Source organism: Alosa sapidissima, chromosome 19, assembly GCF_018492685.1.
Source record: "Alosa sapidissima isolate fAloSap1 chromosome 19, fAloSap1.pri, whole genome shotgun sequence".
NCBI classification, from domain to species: domain Eukaryota; kingdom Metazoa; phylum Chordata; class Actinopteri; order Clupeiformes; family Clupeidae; genus Alosa; species Alosa sapidissima.
The window spans coordinates 24,432,846-24,448,735 of record NC_055975.1 but is presented as its reverse complement, the minus strand read 5'-3'; the positions used below and the strand labels follow the sequence as shown (position 1 = coordinate 24,448,735).

General features: G+C 40.1%; 1 protein-coding gene across 1 annotated transcript; it reads right to left on the bottom strand.

The window, feature by feature from the left end:
• Positions 1-6,573: 6,573 nt before the first annotated feature.
• kcnk17 (potassium channel, subfamily K, member 17) lies at positions 6,574-13,989 on the bottom strand. The gene is made up of 5 exons (XM_042073185.1): positions 13,789-13,989; positions 10,776-10,890; positions 9,979-10,145; positions 8,102-8,270; positions 6,574-6,788 (listed from the first exon to the last, which is right to left on the bottom strand). The coding sequence occupies exons 1-5, from the start codon at positions 13,987-13,989 to the stop codon at positions 6,574-6,576; spliced, it is 867 nt and encodes a 288-aa protein (XP_041929119.1).
• Positions 13,990-15,890: the final 1,901 nt, after the last annotated feature.

Here is a 15,890-nt window from a genome sequence, read left to right as displayed (position 1 = left end):
AAATCGCATGTTCCGTTTATTGAAACGGAACATGCGCCCACAGACTGCCCACAGAAGACACATCCCCCTCTACATGAGCAGCCCCTGTGCCTCTCTGCCGACAGCGTGAAGAGGACACTTGCTGCTATCAACACCCGTAAGGCAACAGGTCCAGACAACATCCCAGGTCGTGCGCTGAAGGACTGCGCAGGGGAGCTTAAGGATGTCTTCACAGACATCTTTAACACTTCCCTGAAGCAAGCCATCGTCCCATCATGTTTCAAAGCTGCCACCATCATACCTGTGCCGAAGAAAACTGCTCCATCCTGCTTCAATGACTACCGCCCTGTGGCACTGACACCCATCATCATGAAGTGCTTCGAGCGGCTTGTCATGTCACATATCAAAGCCATTCTCCCCCCCACCCTGGACCCCTTCCAGTTTGCATACCGAGCCAAGCAGTCTACAGAGGATGCAATCTGCTCTGCCCTCCACCCAGCCCTCACCCACCTGGAAAAAAGAGACTCATATGTGAGATTGCTGTTTATAGACTTCAGTTCTGCATTCAACACCATAATACCACAACAACTCATCTGCAAACTTGACAAACTGGGACTCAGTACCTACCTCTGCAACTGGCTACTGGACTTCCTCTGTCAGAGGCCCCAAGTAGTACGTGTTGGCAACAATACCTCAAGCAGCATCACACTGAGCACAGGGGCCCCCCAAGGCTGCGTGCTCAGTCCGCTGCTCTTCACCCTGCTGACGCATGACTGCACTGCAACCTACAGCAACAATCACATAGTGAAATTTGCTGACGACACAACTCTGGTGGGTCTCATCACTAAGGGCGACGAGACTCAATACAGGTTGGAGGTCGACCATCTGACCACGTGGTGCAGGGACAACAACCTCCTGCTGAACGTCAGCAAGACCAAAGAGATTGTTGTTGACTTCCGGAGAGGTCACACCCAACACCTGCCACTGACCATCGACGGTGCTGTGGTGGAGAGAGCGAGCAGCACCAAATTCCTGGGGGTGCACATCAGTGAAGACCTCTCCTGGACCACCAACACTGCATCACTGGCGAAGAGAGCTCAGCGCCGCCTGTACTTCCTGCGGAAACTCAGGCGAGCAAGTGCTCCACCAGCCATCATGACCACATTCTACCGAGGCACCATTGAGAGCATCCTCTCCAGCTGTATCGCTGTGTGGGGCGGAAGCTGCACTGAATACAACAGGAAAGCCCTGCAGCGCATAGTGAACACAGCTGGAAGGATTATTGGTGCCTCACTCCCCTCCCTGAAGGACATTTACACCACCCACCTCACCCGCAAGGCGACCAAAATTGTGAGTGATGCAAGTCACCCCGCTCACAATCTGTTTGATCTACTGCCCTCTGGGAAGAGGTACAGAAGCCTGCGCTCCCGCACTACCAGACTCACCAACAGCTTCATACACCAAGCTGTAAGGATGCTGAACTCTCTCCCTCCTCTCCCCCCTCCACCCTCAGCTACATAACATCCTGGACATTGGACCCAAAATGGCCGCCTGCACTACTCCACTTGCACACTTGCACACTTGTACACTTTACAACTTGGTGTTGTTGTCCTGAAAACACAACACTTCTGCTGCTCTTACATAACTTGCACCACTATGCCACTTTCTTTCTTACTTAGGTCAAACAGAACTACCCAAGCCTTTTATTGGCCTGACTTTGCACTAGTATTTTATTGACTGTCTATGCACAATTTCAACCAAATTTTGCTGCTCTTATTTTTTCATTATTATATGTGCCCTCTTATTTACTTATTTACTTACTTTTTTGTTTACTTGAATGTTATGTTTGTCTGTGGACCTAAATTGGCAAAATATGTCTTGTCTTCACCGTGGGATAGTGAGAAACGTAATTTCGATCTCTTTGTATGTCTGGAACATGTGAAGAAATTGACAATAAAGCTGACTTTGACTTTGACTTTGACTTTGACTTTGACTTGAACGCGGGCGACATTAAAAAAAGAAGAAGAAAAAATCACCGCATCTTTAAATGCGCTCATGGCAACGTACAGCTCGGGATGAAACTAGCAGTTTTTCAGCAGAAACATGCGAGGACCCGTCGAAACTAATCGGTGATTTCACTCTTCCCACAAATTTTAAAAGAAGTAAATGGTTTTACAATATTTCAGTCAAGCTTGTTTTGTGTATGTGTGTGTGTGTGTGTGTGTGTGTGTGTGTGTGTGTGTGTGTGTGTGTGTGTGTGTGTGTGTGTGAGGCCATCAGAAGGCATGGCATCTCACCAGCTGCATGAGAAACCATCGGTGTGTGTTCACTGCTGGCTGAGGGAATGGGGGGTGTTAAAAGGGTTTGAAGTGATGGAACTGGCTTTAGAGGTGTTATAGTTGGTTTAGATAGCCTACAACTGAACATATGCAAAATGGAAAGTGGCCTAACATATTACAGTAACTTTGATTCGCTGTGCTGCATGGCCAATAGATGCACGTTGTAAATTAGGCCTACCGGTATATGAAGTATTAAAATTATTGTTTTAAATAAAAATATTGAAGGGAATCAGGGGAGCCAGTTCAGTAGCTATGTCTTTGGCGAATAGCTTACTACAGACACACAGGTGAAGAACAGTCAGCCTCAGCCAGTAGGCTACTAGCACAACCAGACCCTTATAAAACAATAACTGCATTAGGCTACTTGGTGACAAGTTGTCGTCATTCTGTCTTCCACATTCATGAAAGGTTTGGTATGAATGTTGAGTCATGTCTCATGAAACAGTCATGAATGCTTTATGTGCAGTTTATGACAGCTGCTATGAATGTGTTATGAACTCACCCGTCAAGTAAAGTGTTACCGGCTACTTCAAGTGTCAAACTGCAGATTTCTGAGTATCAAAACTGCAGTTTTGGAGGAAATGTTTACAGTTCTTATGCAGGGAATGCAGTGTTTTGCACACAAAACTGCATTGTACTGCATAGTACTGTAATTTACTACAGAAATACAGAATTTTGGACAATACTAGGCTACTGCACTATAGCCTACTATAAATGAACTGTACTTAAAAAAAACTGCAGTAATTTTTTGTAAGGGGATATGTACAGCAAGCATCAAAAGCAAACAGTCCAGACCCTAAAACTGGGCATTTATAGCTGTGAAGGTCCTATATTTGGTAACTTCAAATTTGGTGATATCTAAACTGGGGTGGGATGATTGTTTTGGGAGCACTGAGGTGTCAGATAATATATAAAAAATGGTTACATTTTGGCCCTCATATAGGAGGGCCCCTTAGCAGGTTTCGCCTAGGGCCCCATGGAGGTCTGAACCGGCACTGCCCTTCAGTATTCCCAGAGAAACTCCACACAGGGTTTTGTTTTTGTTTGGGGGACAGGCTGCCCCCACTTTGTTTGTTTCCAGTTTTCAGACCCTGGGCTGCCTACAGAGACCGGATTTTTTTTACAATGTACTCATGGAACGGGCTGCTAGTAGATTGTAAGGAGATGATTGCTGAACGTAAAAAACAATGTTATGGGCTTGAAATTGCGTATGATTGCTGACTGTACCTTTAACAGTTTGAGAACAAAGTATTGGCATTACTAGCAGATATTGTATACACACACACACACACACACACACACACACACACACACACAGACACACCTACACAAGAAGCATCCAAGGCATACCACTAAGTTACAGTTGACTGAGACATACTGCACTTATAAATGTAAACACACAGCTCACCACACGATCAGTATCATGCAGCCAGTGCAGAGACACAGTTCTCCCTCTCCCTCTCTCTTCACACTCAACACTCAATCCCGTGAGGGAAATTTGGTCTCTGCCTTTAACCCAATCGGTGAATTAGTGAAACACAAACAGCACACAGTGAACACACAGTGAGGTGAAGTCCAGAGTGCTAACCAGTGGGCCACAGCTGACCATAAACATGTCTAGAGAACCTTTCACAAGTGATCATCTGTAAAAAGATTCCTTAATTTTGAACAACTGATCCCAACTTTATCTATATGGTCAGCTGTAGAATTGTGAAGTTTGGGCCAACATTGTGCATTCTGCTGAGCCAATATATATGTAACAAAGGGAATTCATAATGTAACACTGCAGGTAATTGAATCCATAAATGTGAACAAAATGTTTTGAATTCATATTCGGAGTGTCTATATACACCCCTGGTACGAATAGCCTTGGCCACACAGCTGAGCTATTCACACCCTGTGACATAACAACAAAAACGTTGCTCACGTGCACAAAAAACATGGCGGACATTAGTTTTTTCGTCAGCAGAAAGTGAAGAATTCTGAAAGGTTTCGGCACTAACATCTGTTCAGATTAAGTTTTAGATTGAAAAGTTGTGTTGCACAGGGGTGCAAATAGCATACACTGATATTTGTACCAGACAGGGTATTAATAGAACACATTGCTGTGTGCACCGGGGTACGAATAGCATACATTGATATTTGTACCAGACGGGTACTAATAGAACACATTGCTGTGTGCACCGGGGTACGAATAGCATACATTGATATTTGTACCAGATGGGGTACTAATAGTACATATTGCTGTGTGCACCGGGGTACGAATAGAATTCATTTCTTATTGCACCAGCCGGGTACGAATAGCATACACTATAGCCTTACCCATTCATATTTTACTCAATTTAACAGTAAACATATTTGAAATTATTGCCCCCTACTGACAGCACTGCCATTGTCAGTTTCATTGCAACATTTCTCCCATTTCTCTTTTTGATGAGTGATTTTCTCCACAACAAGAAATCACAGCTGAGACTCAACTTCATTCACGATTCCGCTGTGGTGGAATGACATAACTACTACAGTACAAGCCATTGGCACAATAAAGTGTATCTGATACATTTTTCAACAGCATTTTATATTTTTATTTATTCATTTACTTTTTGTTATTTCTATAAAACTATAAACTATAGAATTGTTATATTGTTATTGTTATATTGGACCATAGGCTACCTACCCAAAAAACAATAAATCAAGAAGCCCATGAATTCTGATTCAAGAATAGTAGTCGTAACCCACAGAATGAAAAAACATGATTACTGTGAGTCCTGAACAGTGCATTTATTTCACACAAAAACGGTGCTGTGGAAATGCACAGATTTATGTTTTTTATGTATTCAACTATGTTGCTGTCCACACAAAGTAAGATTAGTTAACCTTTTTTTGTCACCTTTCTAATTACAGTAAAGGAAGAAAATAGCCTTCACACAGATGGGCAAGAAAATGATTATGATATATTGTATATATTGTATTGATTATTGACTGATGGGATTTTTTTTAATGACATTAAAACATTTTGGATATATGAACTCAATTCAACTCCTATTTTAATATAATCAGTTATACATTTTACTGGTGTTATCAGATCTTCATACTTACACAGTTTGATGGCTGTTATATTTCCAAGAACATCATGCCTATTTAGGGTGCAAAGTGAACTGCCATTTGTGCTATTCATATAATCTGTTAGTTTTGAATGGTTGTGTTTTTAGTCTGTTGCACGTTACATACTGTAACATGTTACTGTGACAGATTTATATTTTGTCACAACAATAGTTTTCCATGTGTCAATCACTGGAAAACAAAATTAATGTTTACTTGAGATGTCCCCCTGAAGACATGTTTAATTTTAATCTTTTACCGGTCATCACATGATTATGCAAGTACACCATGGTAAGCTATAAAAGACCAAATTACCTCTTCTTGTATATCTTGATATAGAAATATTATGAAAAAAGTATCTATTTAGTCTTAAAAAGGCTAAACTATGTTTGGCCCACTATGTCATTCTCCATACTGTTTACCCCAGAGTTAGATACCCTTTTCTTCTCTGTGCATGCAATAACCCAACCTGATATTATTAACCTATTTGTCTATTTTACCATAATTCACTGGAAGTGGATTACACCAGTTAGTCTTTAGCTCCCTTTTAGCCATAGGCTAGCTATAGGCTAACTGGCGTAATCAGTAAGGAGAAGGGTATGTATCGTTTTGTCTAACTAGGGTGAACAGCAAGCTAATTTCCCCAAAAGTTGGCACGTTCCTTTAAAGCAATTAGCAAGCTGCACTTGTGGCCTTTCTATTTGTTGCTCTAAAACCTACAAAACTAGACTTAATTCTTGCACTGTTGCACTGTTGGACTTACTTATTTGCACCATAGAGCACCTTACTATACATATGGAACAACAGGCTCAGTCCCTGCTTTATCATTGCAAGAGCCTCATGCTTGATCATCCGACCTTAAGCACACTATGTGGATATTTGATTTAGTTTTTTTTTTTTAGTATTTTTAGTATTTAGTATTTTAGTATTTTTTTGTCTTCTACTGCTGTAAGTGCATGTTGTGTGTGATGTCTGTATGAGACCTTGAATTTCCCCTTTGGGATCAAGTAGGCTATCTATCTATCTATCTATCTATCTATCTATCTATCTATCTATCTATCTATCTATCTCTATCTATCTATCTAAACCACTCTCAAACAATAGACTGTTATCCCAAAGAAGATCTCCATTGCATTTTCTAGATTTATACTGTCACTTAGGACTTTTTTTCTGGTGCCTGGGTCTGTTCCTGCTGGCTGCCCTGTGATGATGAAGCTATATCCTCCCGCTTCTCTTTCATGTAGCCATTAAATCGTTCAAGGAGGTCAATGCCGTGGTTGATGAGAAGGGCAAGCCACGCGAGGCCAAAGAATATCCAGGCTCCCATGATGGCTCCGTACCACTCTGGGTAAGAGCGGTCAGGATTGTTATCTGAAAGAAAGGGAGAAAAGTGGTTGTTATAATAGCTTTGCAAATCTTGACTTAACTTTCAGCTACTGATTGTAACTTCAAATTGCTGTGTATGTCTTCATTCGGGACCAGGCATAAACTGTAAACCTGACGATAGGCTAAATGGGGCAACTTTTTGAGCAATGCTCTTCATTATTGTGGTTCTGGCATGTTCCCATTGATATTGGGCAACAAGTTATTGGATATATTGGATATATTATATATATTGGATAACTTTACTCATCAGTTGGCAAATAATGATCATCCAATCAGGATAAATGGAACTGGTTATGTGGTTGCCCTAGCCCAGAAATCTAGATGCACCCTAGTGGCAGCAAATAACATTTGCTTCCAGGGCTAGTCTAGCAACTCTCCGTTGGCTTGTGAGCTCGAAAAATGAAACTTCTATCAGGCCAATCAAATCGTGTATAGAGTCGTTAGGCGGGCTTAACATAATGATTGATGGCAGAGTTGCAAGATGGATGTTGCTGTTGGCCAACAGTGTGACACGAGTTAAGCTTGTTTTGAGATGGCAAAAGTTTGAACTAGCCAACTAGCTCCGCTAGTGGGAAAACGCATGGGACTCATAGCGCTGCCGCTGTCCTATTGCATGCAGAGGGAATTTGAAAGACAACCGATTATCCCGCCCCTCGGACTGAGCACTGCGAACGGTGAGTGCCCAGATCCTACATTTTAATGTGGGTCTGGCTCATCAGGCTATGGTTGCCCAGCAACATTGCTCAAAAAGTTGCCCCATGTTACCATCATCACCTTAAAGGAATGTTCTGGAGCAAAAACCACCTAGGAGGCTAACAGGTTCAAAATGTTGTTTGAGAGCATAATTACCTAAATTGCTGGAGTTTTGAGCAAGCACATCGTTTGCATTAACACCAAATTGTTTTACAGTGTAAGTGAACTGGGCATTCACTCACATCAAAAACAAACTATTTTACACCACTGACAATGTTCAGAATAAAATGACACTTCTGTGGTAGAGTGGTGAGGTTTGTCTGTAGAAGTGTCATTCTATTTTGAACATTGTCAGTGGTGAAAAATATAGTTCTATGCCCTAGGCACTTGCATTGTAAGACAATTTAGTGTTAATGCAAACAACATTCTTGCTCAAAACTCCACCAATGTAAGTAATTATGCTCTCAAACAACATTTTGAACCTGTTAGTTTCTGAAAATAGACCTTAGGTTGTTTTTGGTCCGGAACATTGACACTGATTATGCATCTAAGCCTGTTCATCATTTAAATAATAGGCTGTTAATGATGAAATTAGTTCAACTCACCAGCAACATAGTCTCCAAAGCCAATGGTGCTGAGAGTGATGAAACAGTAGTACACTGCTTCGGCATAAGACCAATCTTCATACTGCTGAATAAGCATCACAGGTGCCACAAAATACAACACTGCCAAAATGGCAAATGAGAGACTGTGGACTAGCACCCGCACACACCTCTGTGGGAAGTTAAGGACATGTTCTTAAGATTCAGGCAAAAAATGAACTGTATTTTGGTGAATGGTAGCCTGTTTTCAAATTTATATATATATATATATATATATATATATATATATATATATATATATATATATATATATATATATAGGGTCATTCCACGTCAATTCAACCAGGGCCCACGCACTTAGGTCTCAAAAAATTCTGAAAAAATTACCAGGTGTACCTATGTTACCTAGGAGACACACTGTAAAATTACTCTTATGTAAAATCAATACTTTCCAAGATACAGCCAGTTTTACAGGGGGAGGGGGGTGTCGATTTTGCTCGGCCTCTTTTTTTTGTCAAAGTTCACAAGCCCACAGCGCAAGAACTAAACCATGTAGGAGGCTCAAATTGTGCATGCTGGTACATAAATAGGAATAGTATGTAGCAAAATCGTCACGTTTGGTCTGGATAATCCTGCATGGTCATAGCTGTCCCTCAAAGTTGATACAAATTTTATTGGAGTTTTTGGCTGGGCTCTGTTTAAGCCTACAGAAGACATATTTGTACTCAACATAGGCTTTATTTTCCTTACTGAGATGAGTAGAAACACTCTCACAAAAAACAATGAACAGAAAATAAATCATTTCAGGGTCTGAACAGCAGACTTTACAAGTCTAAAAAAACATTTTGGTTCTCATTTTCAGAGCACCTAAACACCTTGTGGGAATATACAAAGATTTTTTAAATATTTTTTTCTTTATTCTCCATGATCTTTTCTTTTTAAAAACACCAATTTTACTTGTCTTATGCAAATCTTTCTTTTTCACTATCCACCCTGAACATGGGCAAAATGCACCATTGACATCAATATGTTTTGTATAGAGCTACCACAGGTTACTCTATACAACCACAGGTGGCAGTGTGGTGACTCTATATAAAACATATTGATGTCAATGGGGCATTTTGCCCATGTTCAGGGTGGAAAATAAAAAACAAAGATTTGCATAAGACAAGTCAAATTGGTGTTTTCAAAAAGAAGGGATCATGGAGAATAAAGAAAAACCTATTTAAAAAATCTTTGTATATTCCAACAAGGTGTTTGGGTGCTCTGAAAATGATAACCAAAATGATTTTTCAGACTTGTGAGGTCTGCTGTTCAGACCCTGAAGGGATTTATTTTGTTCATTGTTTTTTGTGAGGTTGTTTCTACTTATCTCAGTAAGAAAAATAAATCAAGAACCTATGTTGAGTAAAAATATGTCTTCTGAAGGCTTGAACAGAGCCCAGCCAAAAACTCCAATAACATTTGTATCAACTTTGAGGGACAGCTATGACCATGCAGGATTATACAGACCAAACGTGACGATTTTGCTACATACTATTCCTATTTATGTACCAGCATGCACAATTTGAGCCTCCTACATGGTTTAGTTCTTGCGCTGTGGGCTTGTGAACTTTGACAAAAAAAAGAGGCAGAGCAAAATCGACACCCCCTCCCCCTATAAAACTGGCTGTATCTTGGAAAGTATTGATCTTACATAAGAGTAATTTTACAGTGTGTCTCCTGGGTAACATAGGTACACCTGGTAATTTTTTCAGACTTTTTTGAGACTTAAGTGCGTGGGCCCTGGTTGAACTGACATGGAATGACCCTATATAAAGATCAATAGAGTTATGAATAATAGAGTTATGAATAAACAAAATGAGAACTACTAAGCTCACTTTGCGGTTGGTCTTCTTCTCAATGAAGTCACAAAGTCTTCTCTCAATGGACAGCATGTATTTGCCAACTTTGTTGAGGACCACCACGTTAAGAGGTATCCCCACCAAAGCAAAAAAAACACAGAAGATCTGTCCATACATAGTGTGGGGACTGATATTTCCATAACCTATGATATGAGCATAATGAAAACAATGGTGATTATGAGAATCACTGTGGTAAAGAAACTTTGGTAACATTTTACTTGACAGTATCGACATAAGAGTGTCATGAGTGACATATGAACCCTAACCCTAATCCTAATTTCTAACCTAATCCTAACCGTAATCCTAACTTCTAACTCTAACCCTAACCTAATCCTAACCCTAAACCTAACTTGTTATGACAAAAACCGAATGTCTTTAATAACAGAAGCGTTATGTCATAAACGTTCATGACAGTGTCATGTCACTCTTATGTCGATACTGTCAAGTAAAATGTAACCAAAACTTTAAAGAAAATTCTAGTATGTGGGATGAACTTTAAGTACTGTACCCATAATTTCCCAACTTCTAAACAAGGTTTTTGATTTTGCAAAATGTCTTCAGCTATGAGGTTAATACATGGGGGCAGGCTATATAGGAATGAATTTGTTCTCTTCATTCTTCTTTATGATTAAAGCACAATCTGATTCTGATTCATTGGGCTATTGGGCACTGTGGTTAATACACAATGTGGCTAATACACAGGAAATTATTGTATATTCAGGTGTAGTTCAAGTTTGTGTGTACAAAATTAATCCATCATAAAGACATTTTACCGATTGTGGTGACAACAGTGGCAGCAAAGACCGAGGAGCTTGTAAACTTCCAGAAGCCATCAGCGGTGGAGTTGCTCTTCAGACTAAGACCATACTTAGATGCTGACTGGATTAACTAAGCCCAAAACATAAAAAAGAAAACATAGTAATATTTTATTGTCCTGTGATTGTTGAAGCTTTAATGGGGCTATGTAGGATTTACGTTTAAATGAATAGGCTACTACTGTGTCCACAACGACACTTTAATATTGACTTGCATGCATTCAATAGCCTATACAGCATTAGAAGATTTCATAACACAGTATATAATACATATTCAGAGAATCTGTGTTAACAAGGAACAGGGCTGAAAAACAATATTGGATGGCTGTGATCTTTGGGGCTTCAGATGGCACTGCATTATAAAACAGACCTGTTTCTGAGAAAGTTATTGTATTGGCTCAGGAAGACTTCAGAGAACAATTGTCCTTGAACACAATTTGATACTTCATCCAGAACTGCTGGTTAAAATTATAAAGAAGAAACCATATTTAGACATAATACAGAAATGCCATCATGTTATCTGTGCCTGAGCTAATTTAAGATGGACTGAGGCAAAGAGAAAACTGTCCAGTGGTTAGACCAATCAAAATTCTTTTTGCCAATCATGGACTCTGTATCCTCCAGGCTAAAGAGGATATGGACCATCCAACTTGTTGTTAGTGCACAATTCAAAAGACAGCATTGATTATATCAGGGTTCACTGGCAATGGCAGCTTGCACATCTGAAAAGGAACAATTAACAATTTTAAAAACAAATGCTGTCATCCAAAAACTTCTTTTTCAGAGAACATTTTTAATATTTCATAGGAAACAGTTCCTAACTACATTCTGCATATATTACAACAGTATGGCTCAATAAGAGTTTAGGTGCTAAAATGGCCAGCCTGCAGTTCAGAGTAGATGCATCATGGAATGATCAAGAGTGTGACAGCATTTTATTCTCAAAACCATATTCTCACAGCCACTGGTCTCAGCTCAGTTCCAAAATGTTCACAGATTGTTGTCTGTTTACATCTACAGAAGAAGATGTAAAGCAACACAATAGTAAACACGTAGCCTGGTTTCACTTCATGAAGAGTCTTGCCCCTCAAGATTGGGAAACATTACCAACCTTAGCATCATAAAGGGCATAGACTTTGCATTAACTTTGAAATCATATAACCAAGCACATTGATCAGGGATTCCTAACGTTTGCTTCCTACTTTGCCTAACCTTTAAACATTGATAATAAACTGCATAGACAGTCAGGAAACAATTAATTTAGGCCTACCTTTGCTGTGCATAAATTTACATTCTTCTGACTGTAATTTTTTGACGTTTGCAGGCGTTCCTACTATTTACCACAGCCACTTTCGATTTCTATTGATGTGTTGTCTAGAACATGCCTAGATAAACAAAAACCTGCTAGGCCTGATAATACATAAATACAATACTATTGGTCAGCTATAACCAAACCGTTCATTAATTCAGTGTTTTTCAACCTTTTTTGTGCCATGGCACACTTTTGACACTTGAATGTCACACAAAACACTAACATCCTGTGTGAAGAAAAAATAAACATACCATAGCCTAAAAATGTAATACACAGATATGGCCTTATTATGGCTTCTATGCAAGACCTGCTCAATAAAACAAGCGCCCTCTGTTTAATTTGTAGGTGACTATATCTAATTTAATTGTTGTTATGAAGTGGATATGTGATGATTCTGTGAATACTGGATATGGGGCCCCCGTTGTACAATGCCTGCATACCACAAATGCAAAAGTGCAATCATACAATCAATGAGAGCATGTGGTTATAAATTCTTTGATGCAACAGTTTGCCCCGGCACAGTGGTTGAAAAACACTGCATTAATTAACTTCAGTCTAGCTCTGAATGCATTTATCTTAATCTGTGTCAGCAGTGTGCATGCAGGTTTTGCATACCATTTTCACTGTGTGCAATGTACAATGTGTCTGTATTTTATACTAGCTTCGCCAGGCTTCAGATGATATATAAAATGTATGTCTGCACCGAATTAAAACCAACAAGTACCGTATATATAGAAAACCAATACAAAAAAACAATACAATTGAATAATTTTGCCTTCAACTATTCAGTACACCAACTGAAGCTATTCCTTTGTAGAAGATTCTTCACAAACACACACACTCTCATGCACACACAAAACTTTTCTGAAGGTTTCAAGCTGTGCTACAATTTGAAATGTCTCATAAACGTGTTAGAATGGAATGGAAATATTGACACAGTCCATTTCATAGCTGCTTGTTCATAGCTGTGTCCAAGGTCAGCAGTGTTGTGCGAGAGTTGGTGACGAGAATTGGTTTGTGCTCATTCCTTACAACAGTTTCGTAACTTTGTTTTGACCAGCCCATATTCTGGACCATATTCCTCAATGCTGAAGGGAATTATGTCATCAAAGAATTTCCACATACATCACAAATTCACACCTTCATTATTATTCCACCTCAAAGCACTTTTAGCAGTCTGATGCTATATCTCCACAAATTAATCTAATCTTCCCCCTGAGAAGTTAAAACTTTTACTTGGTAAACATCTTAAATATAGAAAGCATGAACATTTTCATGAACAACATCCGTGTTCTATGTTGATAAGTTGGTCCCCATTCTGTATTTTCATTCCACCGCTTCAATTTAAGTTTCTCTCATATTACGATGCTAAAAGGTTATATAATCCTTCCTCAACTTCAACTTTTCAACTTCAAACACCATATTTCACTTCTGTCTCTCTTAATCTGTGTCTATCTCGGCATGTCTTAATCACACTTGCTATTTCTCCCAGCTATTTACCAGGACCTGCAGCCAGGTTACAGGCAGCTACAGTGATACCCTCTGGGTGCATGTCATGAGTGTAGCACTGTAGCTGCCTGACTGTTCTAGCTGTTGGTTTCAGCCTCGAGATAGGGAGCACCAATCAATTTTGTTTCCCCTCCATCTCCGTGTCCTCACCTGACCCACTTCCTCAAGGCCCTGGATGTCCAAGCAGGTGAGTCTCTGCAGCAGTCTGCTCTTCTGTTTTCTGAGCAGAACTTGGTTCTGTTCCACCAGTTCCCCCTCCAGTTTCCAGAACACTGCTCCACCAATCAACACATACGCCACATACACGACACCCAGCAGAAGGATGGAGGGTAGCCTAGGCACAAACTCCATTCTAATGGAACCTCCCGGTCTTCTGGTAATGGAGATACGTATATATATATATATACATAAGATGTTTTCTGATGGTGCAGACCCCTAAGATTTTTTCCCTCTGAGTGTGCTGTAATGAGCCACAGTAGAGCTGGTAGACTGGAAAATGGACCACAGGCAAATCATCTTCAGTGCCCACAAGCCTGATGTCAGCCTTCCGTGGCCATGTATGCAAATTCTCAGTGTTGAGAAGGTAATGTGCATGACACTGCTGGCAGTTCAACCTGTAAACAGTGGAAAGATTGTGTACCAAAATCAGTATGATGATTATGATCTGCTTTCAGCAAAGTTCATCATTGCAGCCCCCCCTCAAAACTGTTCATCATTACCACACTCTGTATGACTAAAACGGCGTGTGAACTTATTGCATTTAAAATGAACATCCCTATGAAACACAATCAATCACAGTATTTGGTTGTGGTGTCGTAGTGGTAAATAGGCTCAAACTACCCGCAGACACTAGTAACAACCTCCCAGGTGTGGCCAATGGAGAGGCAGAATATGAACTTCCCCAATAACAAAGGAATCTACCAGCTGGAGAGCCACATCCAGAGAAACGTGTGCTATGGCTCATGTTAGAGATGATCTCAAATATTTTACAACTGTGAGGAGACATGTTACCTTGTGAATGTAATGCAGTTTTAATGAACCAAAATAAAATCAATATTGGCCAAAATTGTCTGTTAGCACATTATATTATTTCATACCTCCAGAGCCGGATGAAAGATCTAAAATTTGGTATACTTACTTAAGGCCTGATTAGGTGCTTAAAGGAACCGTATGTAAGAAATGTATTTCAGTTAATCATAAAATGGCCCTGATATGTCACTAGACATTAAGAACTCATGTTAATTTCAAATACTTATATGACTGACAACAGTAGTCCGGCCAGGATATTGTCATTTAAAAAGTGAAGTTGCAGCCCTCAACTGATGTTGATGTTGTGTTTTGTCATGTCATGTTGTGTTTTGGCCTGATGCGCCACCCTTCACCTATCTACTAATCACAAAGTCAGTAGTGTTTCAGCATCCGAGTTGGCAACCGCGAGTCAGGGGGGAGGGGGAGGGGATACACCACTCTACAGTAATTTGAAAGTGATTGCAGTACTAGTTTTGGCCACAATCTTACATATGGTTCCTTTAAAGGAGAATTCCGGTGTGATATTGACCTAAAGTGTATTGAAACATGATACCGAGTGTGAACGTATGTCTCATAGCCCATCTCGGCTTGTCCCCTGCACTCCAAAATCTGGCGCTAGTTAGCCGATGCTACCAACAGATAATTCAAAAAACAATTCAGTAGAAATGCATGGATTCCAGTTTATTCCAGTAGCAGCAACTGGAATCCATGCATTTCCACTGAATTATTTTTGGAATCTGATCCCTTATCATACCTGTTCATTCTTACTCGTTGCTCGACTTATTGTGACTAAATTCAAGATGGCTGCAAACGCTAAACTTCGTGAAGATACTGTCTGTATAAATCGTCTTGTAAGTAAACTACCAGTGCTTTTTCAAAGTTCTCAATGTCTCGTTTTAAATGTCAGGGCCCTCGGAAGTCTACCAATGAAGTGTGGAGATACATTGAGCCTCGTAAATGGGTGTAAAACAGTGATTTATTTGCATGGTTAGCCCGATGCCGAAGCACCACTATTGAAAAAGCTGTTGGTAGCATCGGCTAAATAGCGCCAGATTTTGAAGTGCAGGGGACAAGCCGAGATGGGCTATCAGACATACGTTCACACTCGGTATCATGTTTCAATACACTTTAGGTCAATATCACACCGGAATTCTCCTTTAAGATTGTGGAATCAAAGGTCAAGGTTGCATGGGGTCACACAGAGAAATACAGTGTTTGCACGA